The 15,638-nt window shown below is 37.5% G+C and overlaps 1 protein-coding gene across 1 annotated transcript in view; it reads left to right on the top strand.

The window, feature by feature from the left end:
• LOC135714609 (glutamate receptor ionotropic, kainate 1-like) overlaps window positions 1–15,638 on the top strand; it is a gene marked incomplete at its 3' end in the record, with an annotated part of 193,895 nt that overhangs the window by 169,662 nt on the left and 8,595 nt on the right. Inside the window, exon 4 of the mRNA XM_065237990.1 lies at window positions 8,631–8,720. Coding sequence (XP_065094062.1) covers window positions 8,631–8,720 — 90 coding nt within the window. The remainder of the gene's footprint in view (window positions 1–8,630; window positions 8,721–15,638) is intronic.

Genomic DNA, 15,638 nt, shown 5'->3' with positions numbered 1-15,638 from the left:
TTTAAAAATTTCGACCATCTGGACACCCCCCAAATCGCGATTAGAGCCATATTAACGGAGATAAATCGATTTAAAAGTTTGGGAAACTCACCAGCTGACAAATGAAAGATTATGAAATATTTTACCCTGGGAAATCCGGGTTTAAAAATTTCGACCATCTGGACACCCCCCAAATCGCGAATAGAGCCATATTAACGGAGATAAATCGATTTAAAGGTTTGAGAAACTCACCAGCAGACAAATGAAAGATTATGAAATATTTTATTCTGGGAAATCTGGGAATAAACGCATAGTTCGGTTATGTTTGCAAAACGAAAACCGAACGGAGGGTGTGCAAGTGTAATCTTTCGGTTCGGTTCATAGATGCTGAACAAGCACATCACTGGTGGATGGAAAGTGCTCAAAAAGATATCCTAGAGCATTAACCGATGAAACTGTGACCGGAAACGATGGCTATCCGCTGCAGCGTTGCCAGATATACCGATTTATCGGTGTTTATACCGATTTCCGAACTAGATACCGATATACAGACAAGGTTCCTCAGAATACCGATATTTAAGGTTTTATACCGATTTATACCGATTTTTTTATTGCCTGCCCGCGCTCACAATTTTTGAGAAAATTATTGTGAGAGACATATCTTTTTGAATATCTAAAAATTTGTGAACCTCTAAAATTAAAAAAACAATAATCATGCTAAAAAATGTCTTATGGATACTCTGTCGATTAATGTTTCAATTTCCTCACCGTTTTTGGCTTCCCATGAATCGATAAACAGCCGATGCCTCTTTCTGGTAATTCCGGGGGAGTCGGGAAATACATTTTAAACATTATTTTAGTTCCTGGATTTTCTTTCACCTAACATCGTTAATTATTTTACGATTCCTCTAGGAAACTTATTTCGACTTCCCTTGGAAGCTTCTTCAGCCTCGAATGATTCAACTTTCCCGGAACTTCAGGAATGCCTTCAGGTTTTGATTGCGGATCCACACTAGCTGCAGGAACTTTTAAGAAGTTCTGAAACTTCAGAAAAATCCAGACTTTTGAGTCGATAAATTAAAGAATGTTTCAATACTTACTTGATACTTGATGGGCTACGAATCGCCAGGTTGATTCAACGCCGAACGAAGTACTCTTCTCCATTGGACTCGGTCCTGAGCCAATCGCTTCCAGTCGCCATGAACGTTTAGCGACCTGATGTCCTCCTCAACTGCAAATAGCCAACGTGTCCGAGGTCTACCCCGGAGTCGACGACCTCTACCGGGTTCTCTGCTGAATATAATATTTGCTTGTCGTTCTTCCGGCATCCGCACTACATGCCCAGCCCACCGTAGTCTGCCGTGTTTTATAAGCTTCACTATATCCGTACCGTTATACACTTGGTACAACTCGTGATTCATGCGACGCCGCCAGATGCCATTCTCCTGTTTACCGCCGAGTATTGTTCGCAGCACCTTACGCTCGAAGACACCAAATGCTCTCCGGTCAGACTCTTTTAACGTCCACGATTCGTGGCCGTAGAGGGCTACCGGAAGTATCAGCGTCTTATACAGAGCGAATTTCGTTTTCGTTTGCAGGCTACGGGACTTCAGCTGGCTACGTAATCCGTAAAAGGCCCTGTTTGCAGCTGCAATACGTCTCTTCACCTCGCGGGTAACATCATTATCGCATGTCACTAGTGTTTCAAGATACACAAATTCTTCCACTACCTCAAATTGTTCACCATCTAACAACACTACACTACCAACACCACTATTGCTCCCACGCTGTCTACCGGCTACCATGTGCTTCGTTTTGGTAGAACTTATCGTGAGCCCAATCCTCGCCGTCTCCCTCTTAAAAGGCACAAACACCTCTTCCACTGCTCTACGGTCAATTCCGATGATATCGATGTCGTCCGCAAAGGCAAGGAGCATGTACGATCGTGTGATGATGGTACCGTTCCTCTGCACACCAGCTCTCCTAATCGCTCCTTCAAGAGCAATGTTGAACAGTAAGTTTGAAAGTGCATCACCCTGCTTCAATCCATCTAAGGTCACGAACGAGGTCGAAATCTCATCTGCAACCCTTACACTTGATTTCGATCCATCTAGCGTTGCGCGAATCAGTCTAATTAGTTTCGCCGGAAAACCATGTTCTAGCATAATCTGCCAAAGCTCATTTCTCTTCACTGAATCGTATGGTGCTTTGAAATCAATAAACAGATGGTGAGTCTGCAAGTTGTACTCCCGGAATTTATCAAGGATTTGACGCAGGGTAAACATTTGATCCGTCGTTGATCGGCCCTCACGAAAACCAGCCTGGTATTCACCGACGAAGGACTCCTCAAGCGGTCTCAATCTGTTAAACAGAACGCGTGACAGTATTTTGTACGCCGAATTCAGAAGAGTTATTCCTCGATAATTGGCGCACTCGAGTCTGTGCCCTTTTTTGAATAATGGGCAAATGAGGCCATCCAACCAGCTAGCAGGCAGTTCTTCGTCCTCCCATATCTTCGTTAGAATACGGTGGATTGCTTGATGCAGCTGCTCACTTCCGTGTTTGAAAAGTTCGGCCGGGAGCTCGTCCTTCCCAGCAGCCTTATTGTTTTTCAGCTCACGTATTGCCTTTTTAACCTCGTCTAGCGTTGGAGGCTCCACAGCTTGATCGTCGTCTGCGATGTTTACTCTGTTCCTCGATACTCCCTCACTCTCTCCATTCAACAATGTCTCAAAATGTTCTTTCCACCTGGCAGCCACCATTGTTTTATCTGTCAGCAAATTCCCCTCAAGGTCATTGCACATGGCGGGAGATGGCGCTTTTTTACTCCGCACACCATTGACAGTCGCGTAGAACCTTCGCATATCGTTCTGTTCCATACTTTCTTGCGCCTCAGCAATCACGCGTTCTTCGTATTGCCTTTTCTTTCTGCGGTGGGTTCGTTTCTCAGCTGCCCTTGCTACCTTGTACCGCTCTCTGTTCAGCCGGGTACCAGACACTAACATCCGGCTTCTGGCAACGTTCTTCTCATCCGTCAACCTCTGGCACTCCTCATCAAACCAGCCATTACGTGGTCGTCTTTGAGCTGTACCTATCACTTCTTGTGCTGTTGTGTTCACCGCTCCGTGGATTGTGTTCCACAGATTGTTGAGGTCCTCGTTCACGTTGATTTCGCTAATCCGCTCATCAAGCTTCTGGCGGTACTCTGCAGCAACACCTTCTACTGACAAGCGATGGATATTGAAACGCATCGATCTCCGGTTCGTTGAATTCGTAACGGTCGATAGACGCGCCCGAATTTTGCAGACAACAAGATAATGATCTGAGTCAATGTTAGGCCCCCTAAAAGTCCTTACATCAATGACATCTGAGAAGTGCCGGCCATCCACCAACATGTGATCGATCTGGGTGCAAGTTTCGCCATTTGGGTGTCTCCAGGTGTGCTTTCGGATATTCTTGCGTGCTACTGATGGCCATACCTCTAGCAGCGGCGAAGTTTATCAGTTTCAGGCCGTTATCATTGGTTACTGTATGTAGGCTCTCTGTACCAATGATTGGACGAAAGAAATCTTCCCTCCCGACCTGCGCATTTGCATCTCCGATTACAATCTTCACGTCGTGTTTTGGGCACTCATCATAAGTTTTATCGAGACTGTCATAAAACGCGTCCTTCACGTCATCGGATTTATCGTTGGTTGGCGCATAGATGTTGATCAGGCTGTAGTTGAAGAATTTGCCCCGAATCCTTAATACACAGATGCGGTCGCTTACCGGTCTCCACCGCATAACACGCTTCATCTGCTTCCCGATCACTATGAACCCTACTCCATGTTCTGCCCTATCGCCACCGCTGTGATAGATATGATACTTGAAGGAAGTGTTGGCGATGGGATCCACCGCCCGGAATTCACGTTCTCCGGATCTAGGCCACCGTACTTCCTGAATAGCAGCTACGCTCACATTCACTTTTTGCAGTTCACGAGCCAAAAGGCCCGCTCGTCCAGGTTCATTTAAGGTTCTGACATTCCAAGTACCGAGTTTCCATTCATTGTCCTTATTTCGTTGCCGGGTCGGTTGCCGAAAATTCCGTTCGTTGTTTTCTCTTTCTTCGTTTTTCTGAGTAATGTTGGGGGTTTCAGTATGCTACCTTACCGGGGTCGCGATACCTACATCATGTTGGTGGGGCTGCCACCTTAGGTGTAGCTGACGTGATGCAGCATTTCTTATTCAGCCGCTCGCTCCGATACAGACGCTGTTTGAGCCGCACCTCCATGGTGAACAGACGCTCGAGGGTCGCACCTCCTCACTTTGCTATCACCACGATCCGGATCCATGTTTTTATCGTGGTGACATTGCCCAGGCTACGCTACCAGCATCTTTTGCTGGCGGTCTTTGTCATCGGCTGACCCGTGGAAGCGTGAGGTAGGAACTTGTGAGGACCAGAGCTGTTGGGACAACACTCCTTCCAGTTTGTCGACTCACCATTTGTAGCCCAGAGGAATGTTTCAATAACTTGTGTTAAAATTCAAAACCCGGAAATTTTAGGAAAGTCCAGCGAACTCCAGTGAACTTAAGGAAACATCATACATATTTTGGATACTTCACAAGTTCAAAGAACTTCTGTAAAATGTAAAGATTTTCAGGACAGTGTAGTTTCATGAGAATTGAGAGAACTTTAGGAAGCTCCGAGAACATCAGGACAGATTATTAAATTTAAAGGAAATCGTTGAAATTTTAAAAGAGTTCCGAGAAACTCAGACAATTCCCGAAAACTTTAGCAGGGGTTCCGGGGGGCACATGCAAATTTAAGAAACGTAAGTTACATGAACATTAGCACATTGTGAGAACATTTTATGGGAAGTTCCGTGCTTATTTATGGCAGTGTCGATAACTTTTAAAAATAAGAAAAAATCGGGAAGATCAGTGAACTTCAATGCTGATGTTACAATAAATTCAAGAAAATTGCGAGAGTGCCTAAGAAATTTCTTAATCTTCAAGAAAGTCTAGAGACCTTCAAAGTTTTTTAGAGATATTCCGGTAGTCTACTACTCCAAAACAGCCTTAGGAAAATTACAAGAACTTTTCAGGAATTCCGAGGAAATATGGAATATTTCTAACTACATTTCAGAAATGTTCCAAAAACTTCAGGGACATTGCGGGGTCTTCAGGGATGTTTTATGACCATTTGGAAAATTTTCTGGATCATTAGAACATCCCCCAAGAGCTCTTTCATCCGGAGTTATGTCCTTGTTTCTTTCGACTTCCTCCAGAATTTTTTTTTTTTTTCCTAATCTACCTTAGGAAGTTTCTGCCAGTGTCTCGAAGAAGTTTCTTCCGTCTTCTCCAGGAAGTTCAATTAAACTTCTCGCAGAAATTTCTTTCGTCTAGTTCTGGAATTTTGTCCAGTTGTTTTTTTTTTATGACTTCTATTGGAAGGTTTTTCCGAGAAATGGCTACTGCTGGAATTTATTTCAGATTTCCGAAACTCCTCTGCCTTCCTTTGAATATGAAATCTGATTTTATTGTGAAAGTTTCTTTAAATTTTGGCCAGAAGTTTCTCAATTGGAAGTTCCGCGGAATGTTTTCCGACTTCTCTCAGAACTTTCCTCATATTTCCTCCAGGAGAGCTTCTTTCTCTGGATGTTGATTTCAGCTTCCTCCAGAAGCTTACTCAAACATTCCCCGGAGTTTTCTTCCAGAATTTTCCGATCATAGTCCAAAAGTTAAAATTTTCGCGAACGGCAAAAATATAAAATTAATAATACCGATAAATACCGATTTTTTTAAACCTTTGATACCGATAAGCTTAAAAACATTCTGGCAACGCTGATCCGCTGTACCGTCGGCGATGAATTGATGACAATGGGAAAACAGCGATTGTGAAGGTAAACCGTCAGAACATCGAGGTTGACAATCATTGGATAGTGTCATATTCACCATTATTATCCAAAACATTCGAAGCACACATCAACGTAGAATATTGTAATTCTGTGAAATCCATCAAATATATCTGTAAATATGCCAATAAGGGAAGAGATATGGCTATTTTCGGTGTGGCTGCGGAGAATACGAACGACGAAGTGACACAATACCAAATGGGGCGTTATGTTAGTAGTAATGAGGCGATTTAGAGACTTTTCTCATTTGAAATCCACGAAAGACATCAGACTGTAGTTCATTTGGCCATTGATCTCGAAAATGGTCAACGTGTGTATTTCACAGCGCGTAACGCAACGGAAAGAGCAGCTCGACCATTGACAAGTTTCGTTAGTATATGTAAAACTGATCCATTTGCCCGAACACTACTCTATGCTGAAGTACTACGCTACTATACTTGGAATCAATCTATGAAAACGTTTCAACGGCGCAAACAAGGAACTCCTGTCGAGGGTCACCCCAATATATTTTCAACGGATGCTTTAGGACGCATTTATACCAACAATCAATACGAAAGTAACGATTTTAAATTGGCTCACTACTTGACTAGCCTATTGGTCCCAAGCAAACGATTAACGCATCCCATTCTAGTCGAAATTCTAGTACTACACAATGTTTGTTTTGATTCGCTATGAAAGTTTGACAGATAAAATGAGGGGTTATTGGTTTTTCCTATGTTTCGAGGTGTGAATCGATTAGCTTGGGACCGAAGAGAGTACCAAAGCTGAGCCAAAAAGTTGAGCACGTTATTTCGGGACCTTCTAGTCTTAGAATTACCTCTATGTTCATACCGTGCATGCAGCAAGCAACGATTTTTTTTTCCTTGATTTGTTTTCCGTCGATCTTGTTTTCCGTGCTGAGAACCAATGCTACCGACGCCAGGAAGGCAGCTCCCACACCTGCACCCTACTTATCGACCCATCAACTCATGAACCGGGGACCAACGGCTTTACTTCCCTTCCCGAAGAAAGGCGTGATCAATGCAAGCAACGATGAATGCTTCTATTTGAGATTGCTGTTAGTGAACGTGCGTGAACCAAAATTATTTCAGGCTTTGCGAACTGTCGATGGACAGTTGTGTGCAACTTATCGTGAAGCATGTCAACGATTACAATTATTGGAAAATGACTCTTATTTGGATCATACACTTGCCGATGCTGTACTTTCATCACGACCCAGAATTCCACCCAATCGTTCAATGCACGTTGCATTCAATCGAGAAATGCAACGAGAACAACAATACGGTCGAGAGGAATTGAGCGAAACATGAATCACCAACAAAAACATACCTACGATACTATCATGAAGGCTGTCAATGACGAAAGTGGTGAAATATACTTTTTGGACGCGCCTGGAGGTATTGGAAAGACCTTTTTGATTTCGTTGCTTTTGGCAACTATTCGGTCGGTGAGTACTTGGCACTGATGAAGTCTGCAAGTAGTAGACGAAATACGCGTATCTGTCAAAAGATAAGCAATTATAACGGAATTTAAAGGAAATAAACCAACCCACTCAAAGCTCTTCATAAAAGGATTCCATTAAGAGGTTCGACAAATTTAAAGGATAGCTTAACGCAGTCTACTGCAACCATGCGGTCGTGTCATTTATACTAAATCACCATTTTTTTTTTATAGATTTACGTTGTTTATAAACAACCCCAAATCAACATTTGAAAAATTTGAGTCATGGAAAACAGGGAGAGGGTAATCTGAGCTTAAGCACTCTAGTAAAAGTATCGGCGTCTGTCACCACAAAATTGAAAAATAGTTGTTCCAATCGAGCAAAGCAGTGCGATTGGAACAACTTTTGACAGACGTCCATACTTTTACTTAGAAGACTTTAGTGTGAGCTTTGGTGGCAAAATTCTACATCAACTAGATATCAATATGTGCTGTTTGATGCACTGAATATGAAAATGCAAAATAAAGCGAAAATTTGTCATAGTGACGTTTACGTCACTTTGTTGTCACACGGCATTATAGTTTCATTGATATGTGCATTATTAGCAGCAGAACGCAGGTACGAGACAAATGGGAAAATATGCGTAGCTCGATCCACCCCGCAAACGTGGAAAACATTTTTTGCCGCACATACCGACTGACAACCAGCAATCGGAATAGGGGAACCGAGCTCCTCCCCAATAATGGAATGAAACTCACCGATGTTGGATTATTCATATTGAGTTTGAGTTTGGGTGTGAAAAAATGAGTCGCAACCGTTTTGCAATTGGCTAGTGGATTTAGATGAAGGCTTTCACCATCGCTCGATAACGAAATACTTTGAAAATGCACTGGATTCAGTCCTGATTGGAGAGCCCGCCGGTTTTTGCACTATTTGACCAAGCAGGGAGATTTAGTTTGTTTTAGATTTTGGATCAAAAGAATCGAACATCAATGCACTGCAATGTGAGTGAACTTGTCGTGATTTTATTATTCAAACAAAGTCCCGGTGTCTGCCTCTATACAAAGAAGAAGAAGAAGAAAAACTATCATTGTCATGCAAAGCTAAAGCCACCAACCGATAGTATCATGTCCCTTCACCTGTTTCTGCACTTAATCTTCAACAAAGAACACCCAATCTAGGATCTGGGTAAAGTGACACAGCTTATCACACGCTAGCTTTCCGAGTTTCTCCACCATACTCCACTATATAGCTATTTCTATCAGCACAAAGATTGACTAAGCATTTTTTTCCGTTTCTCCATTTTCTTGCAGATCCCACACCTGGAAACACGCTGGGATTATCGACTTCGGCGTGAAAGTTGTCTGGTGAACCTCTATCCGCATCCGAGCACGCTATCGAAGGTAGGTTATCATCGATGGGGTTCAATGGATATTACATGTCAGCCCATTATGGCACAATAAGTGACTTGTGCAACGGCATCGAATCGATCGAGAAGGGAAGACTAGCATTTGCGACAATCGTTGTAATGCAAAAGTCATGATAAGATTATTCGCTGGAAAGAGCGACTTGTGTGCTTCTATGGGGAACGTTGGGTCTTTCTGAGTGGTTTAACTTTTGCCACACACAGACAACAGAAATGGAGAAACTGTATACTGAATCTAGAGAACAGAAATTGAAATTCAAAATTCAAAATTCAAAACATCTAATCGAGAACACTATACAGAAGGAAGGTAATCTGTTTTAGTAAACCAAAATGAAAACACATTTCCTTAAGACATTAAAGAAAGAAATGGAGAACACAAACAGAGGAAATTTTATAAAATGTATATCAAATATTGAAATAAGACACAAGGCTAAACTAAACTTGGGACTTGAAAAATCAAACTGGAAAATGGATGATGATGAAACATAAAGAATGTAAAACATTATGGAACGAAAACAAATTACAACTACAAACAACAACTGGTAAAATAAAATCAAAATTTGCAAAACATAATTGAAATAATAAATTTCAATACCAAATTTCATAATTATTATAAACAATAATAACAAAAAAAGCAGAAAACAAAAAAACTAATGTGAGCAATCAGTACTAAAGGATAGAAATTGTAGGTTACATAGGGAATAGAAATTGGAAAAAAAACCTCAGAAATTGACTAAACAGAAATGTGATAAAAGCAACCTGTTGAAGTATTTCCCCAAAATTTCACGTGAACTTTGTTTAAGCCAAACGAATGCGCCGCACTTTTCGCTTCCTGTTTGCTCGATCCTTACGGGGAATAACATTGTGGCCACTTAGTTAGGCACAGTCGTTCGCTTCTAAAAGCAAAGGCTGCGTGTTGGGACAATCCAGAAGGCCGCGCGGTGTATCAAGCGCACTTAATATTGCAATACAAACAGCACACAACACATGATGCACATATCAGAAAACAGTCTGGAAGCAGAGAACAGTAAAATATGCAGTATGAAGAAAGATCCTTACAACATAACACAACATATAACAACAGCAACTAATAGGTACTTAATTGAAAACAGAAACAGCTTAAACGAAAATCTATGAGGTAAATAAAAAATTACAATACTGAAAAAAGATGATTCAAAATTGCGCTCTGAGACTACAAAAAAAATAAAAACAAAAAACAAATTAAAACAGTAATCAGATTGCAGGAAATAAACCAAAACAAACAGGACACAGAATGTAGGAAATACAATTAGTTAAGTGAAAAAAGATCCACATAAACCACTGCCAAAAGAATTAGGAAACAAATCTCTTTAATGGCAAACAGTAAACAGATATTGAAATAAAATTGAATACAAAAAACCTTTAAGAAAGGGTAGAAAACAACAGCCATAAAACTGTAAAAGATTCAAAGAATTAAAAACCAAAAAAATCACAGCCGAAAAGACCAAGATAACTGATAAAGCATATTATTTTTTTTTAAAGAAAACTTATTTTTTTAAAGAAACTACCCGAAACAAAAAGAAATCATAATAAACAACGAAATTACCATAAATTTCACTGTGAATTTTCTGTTACAATAAAATTTTATGTTGAATTATTGAACCAGTAGATCAGAAATTCAGTAAATCAGAACGTAAACTAAAATCAAATACAGAAACTTAATGAAAAAATATAATCTAAGAAATAAAATTTATGAAACCACTAAGGAGCTGTTCATTAATTACGTAGACATTTAAGGGGGCACTGCAGAAGGACTTTCCTTCTACTTTACAAGCTACTAATTCCAAAAACGAAGTTCCAAAAGATTTAAATTAAAAATTAATCCTGAAAAACAATAATAAAAAAAATCAAACAATCAGGACTTTGATAAATCCGAAATATGAAAATTTGAAAATCAATAAATCAGAAAATCTAAAATTCCACGGATTAAGCTAAACAAAATAAAAAAAATGAAAATCAGAACATAAGAAAATCTGAATATCAGATAAAAATAAATTCAGCAATTCATAATATCAGAAAATAAGAAAAATAGGCTAAACAAGATAATAAAAAACATTAAATTCAGTAATTAAAAAAAATCAATATATAAAAAAATCAATAAAATTAGAAAATAAGAAAATCTGAAACTCAGAAAACCGTAACATAATACATTTCGAAATCTGAAAGTAAGATTTAAAAGAGATAAAATAAGTAAAAATCAAACAATATGAAAATCAGAAAATCAGACAATCCTAATATCACAAATTTAGCAAATTTTAAATAGAAAAATAGAAAAAAAAAAATAGAAAAATCTGAAATTTCGATTTAAAAGAAAATAAGTAAATCAGATATCCAGAGCATCAAACCAGCAGAAAATCGGAAAAACCTTAAAACCATAAATTAGAAAATCAGAAAATCCGAAAACTCGAAAATCTGAAAATCAGAAAATTGGAGAATCAAAAATACGGAAAATAAGAAAATCAGAGAATCAGTTAATCAGAAATTCGGAAAATTATTAAATAAAAAAATCCGAAAATCAGAATATCAGAAAATCAGGAAATCAGAATATCAGAAAATCAGAAAATCAGAAAATCAGAAAATCAGAAAATCAGAAAATCAGAATATCAGAATATCAGAAAATCAGAAATTCAGAAAATCAGAAAATCAGAAAATCAGAAAATCAGAAAATCAGAAAATCAGAAAATCAGAAAATCAGAAAATCAGAAAATCAGAAAATCAGAAAATCAGAAAATCAGAAAATCAGAAAATCAGAAAATCAGAAAATCAGAAAATCAGAAAATCAGAAAATCAGAAAATCAGAAAATCAGAAAATCAGAAAATCAGAAAATCAGAAAATCAGAAAATCAGAAAATCAGAAAATCAGAAAATCAGAAAATCAGAAAATCAGAAAATCAGAAAATCAGAAAATCAGAAAATCAGAAAATCAGAAAATCAGAAAACCAGAAAATCAGAAAATCAGAAAATCAGAAAATCAGAAAATCAGAAAATCAGAAAATCAGAAAATCAGAAAATCAGAAAATCAGAAAATCAGAAAATCAGAAAATCAGAAAATCAGAAAATCAGAAAATCAGAAAATCAGAAAATCAGAAAATCAGAAAATCAGAAAATCAGAAAATCAGAAAATCAGAAAATCAGAAAATCAGAAAATCAGAAAATCAGAAAATCAGAAAATCAGAAAATCAGAAAATCAGAAAATCAGAAAATCAGAAAATCAGAAAATCAGAAAATCAGAAAATCAGAAAATCAGAAAATCAGAAAATCAGAAAATCAGAAAATCAGAAAATCAGAAAATCAGAAAATCAGAAAATCAGAAAATCAGAAAATCATAAAATCAGAAAATCAGAGAATCAGAAAATCAGAAAATCAGAAAATCAGAAAATCAGAAAATCAGAAAATCAGAAAATCAGAAAGCAGAAAATCAGAAAATCAGTTATTCTTTCTTTTAAACTAGTTCGTGTATTTGGAAGGCTCAATCGCGTTAGCTTTACGGAGCTGATATTTCATTGTTCTTTGTTTGTAGCAAAATTCACTTAATTCTATGCCTAGTATGAGTTGGGCCGAATACTCGCGGCTTACTGGAGGTTAGAGAGGTACATTGTCGAAGGATAGGATCAGAGGAGGAGCTTGGGGATAAGGTTTCGTTGTCTCATCAGAACGTTGTCGCCAGTATTCTAGTTTCGTCTGAATCAGAAATTCTTAGCATAATAAAATAAAAAAAATCGGGAAATCAGAAAATCAGAAAATAAGAAAATCCAAAAATCAGAAAATAATAAATCCAGAAAAACAGAAAATCAGAAAATCAGAAATACGGATAATCATAACATCAGAATATGCCGATGTTGGTGGTTTAGTGATAAGCGTGACTGTTTTCTCACCCCAATGGGTTTAGGTTCAATCTCTGCCGAGGTCGGTGGGATTTTTCTGAGGCATAAAAATCTCTGGTCACGTCTTCATTCGAAAGGGAAGTAAAGCCATTGGTCACGGCCCATGTGTGTTTGAATGGGTGCGATATCCTATGCAGTTGAGGAAGCTGCCTTCCTGCACATTTAATTGCCGACAATGGATAGCAATCGATGTCCGTCGGTGATTGGCACTAGATTGCGGAACAGAGGCTGACGTTAAATAAAGGAACGAAAATATAATCAGAACATCAAAAACTGAGAAAATCCGAAAATCTTAAAATAGGAAAATTTTAAAATCAGAAACAACATAAAATCAGGAGATCAGTAAATAAGAAAATCTGAAAAGCAAAATATCAGAAAATCAGAAAATTAGAAATTCAGAATATAAAAAAAATTTAAAATCAGATAATCAGAAAATCAGAAGATCAGAAAATCAGAAAATCAGAAAATCAGAAAATCAGAAAATCAGAAAATCAGAAAATCAGAAAATCATAAAATCAGAAAATCAGAAAATCAGAAAATCAGAAAATTAAAATCTGAAATTCAGAGTATGAGAAAATCAGGAAATTATAAAATGAGAAAATTAGAAAAACCGTAAATCAGAAAATAAGAAAATAAAAAAAACCTAAAATCGAAAAATATTAAAATCAGAAAAGCAGATTATGATTAAATCAAAAGATCTAAAATCCGAAAATCTAAAATCAAAAATTATAAAATCAGAAACTATATAAAATCAGGAAATCATAAAATAAGAAAATCAGAAAATAAGAAAATAAAAAAAAAATCGGGTTCAGAAAATAATAAAATCAGAAAAACAAAAAACATAAAATCCGGCAATCAGAAAATTAAAAAAATCAGAAAAAAAGAATATCGGAAAATCCCTAAATTCGGGATCCAGAATATCAGAATTTGTAGATAAGAAAATCAGAAAATCAGAAAGTCAGAAAATCGGAAAATCGTTAAAAGCAAAATCAAAAAATTGTAATGAAAAATTAAAAATTTGAAAATCAAATTCAGAAATTAAAATAAGAAAACCAAAAATTCAGAACATCTGAGTCTGATTTTCAGTCAGAAAAAAACATTAAATTAGAAAATAATAAAAAATCACAATAAAAAAATCAGAAAATCAGGAAATCTGAAAAACAGGAAATCACAAAGCAACTAAATAAGAAAATCAATAAAACAAAAATATGAAAACGAGAAAATCACAAAAAAAGGAAATCAGAGAATCACAAAATCTTAAATTCAGACAATCGTAGAATCATAAAAAAATATTTAATTTGCAGATCTTATTCATTAAATTTGAAAATTTAAAAATCAAAATTTTATAAAATCATAAAATTATCAAACCATAAAATCATAATTTAAGAAAATCCCAAAATCTTATATTCAGAAAACCAGAGAAACAGATAATCAGAATATCACAAAGTTAAAAAAAATCAAATTCAGTTAATCAGAAAATCATAAGTTAACCCTCCAGTAACTCGCGCCAACTTTTGTAGCACGAGTACTCGCGCGTTGTTCTTTGTACAACAGTGTGAGTTTTCCATTGCCATTTTGCAGCCGAGCTACCAATCGATATGAAACCAACGGGTATTCCTTAAAAAACTTGTTTTTAACTCAACAATCTACACTTTTATCACATTTTACCCCCAAACAATGCGGATAATAAAGAAAATGTGACTGGAAACCGCGTAAACGATGCCCGTACTACGTGGGATTTGACTTAATTGGTTACAACATGGAAAATCTCGAGATCCTAACCAGATAGAAAATTACTGTCTTGGGCAAAGTTGTTCTAGAGATCATAACCTTTTTGCTGGTGGACAGTAGTTCAGAAAGTTCTCACTACGTGGTGCTAGTATACGCGTGCAATTTTCGCATATACAATAGCTCGAGTTCCCAACCAGATAGAAAGGTACTGTCTTCGGCATAGTTGTTCAGCAGGTCAAGGCCTTTTCGCAGGTGGAAAGTAGTTCAAAATTTTCTCAGCACGCGACACTAGTGTACACGTGAAATTCTCATATTTAATATCTCGAGATTCTGACCAGATAGAAAGTTACTGTCTTCGGCAAAGCTATTCAGGAGATCATAAACTTTTTGATGATGAACAGTAGTTCAGAATCTTCTCACTAGGTAGCGCTCGTATACATGTAAAGTTCTCGCATGTGATACATCCTGACCAGATAGAGAGTAAATGTCTTTGGCAAAGTTGTTCAGGAAGTCAAGATCTTTTCGTTGGTGGACAGTTGTTCAGAATTTTCTCACTACGTGGTGCTAGTATACACATGAAATTCTCGCATATACAATAGCTCGAGATCCTGAGCAAATAGAAAGTTACCCTTTTTGGAAAACTTGTTCAGGGGGTCAAGACTTTTTGGCTGCTGGACAGTAGCCAAGAATTTTCTCAGCACGTGGTGCTAGTAATCGTGTACAATTCTTGCGTATGCTATAGTTCGAGATCCTGAACAGGTAAAAAAAATTTGTCTTCGAAAAAGTTGTTCATTAAGTCAATGCCTATTGCATGGTGAAAAGTAGTTCAAAATTTTCACACTACGTGGCGTTAGTATACACGCGAAATTCTCGCATGTAAAATATCTCGAGATTCTGATAGAGATAGAAAGTTACTGTCGTCGCAAAGTTGTTCAAGAGGTCATAACTTTTTCGCTAGTGAAAAATAGTTAAAAATTTTCTCACTACGTAGCGCTAGTATACACTTGAAATTCTCGCATGTGGTTTGTTTCGAGATCCTGACCAGATAGAAAGTTACTGTCTTCGGCAAAGTTGTTCAGGAGGTCAGAGCCTATTGCTTGGTGTACAATAGTTGAGAATTTCCTAAGCGGCGCTAGTATACACGTGAAATATTCACATATAAAATATCACGAGATCCTGACCAAGTAGAATGTTACTGTCTTGGGCATAGTTGTTCAGGGGGCCAACCGAAGGGGGCCTTT

This window comes from Ochlerotatus camptorhynchus, unplaced genomic scaffold (assembly GCF_037179485.1).
Source record: "Ochlerotatus camptorhynchus isolate MF236.1 unplaced genomic scaffold, CSIRO-AGI_Acam_v1.1 ptg000672l, whole genome shotgun sequence".
Lineage (NCBI taxonomy): Eukaryota > Metazoa > Arthropoda > Insecta > Diptera > Culicidae > Ochlerotatus > Ochlerotatus camptorhynchus.
The sequence above is the reverse complement of the archived record's forward strand: the minus strand, read 5'-3'. Positions and strand labels throughout refer to the sequence as shown.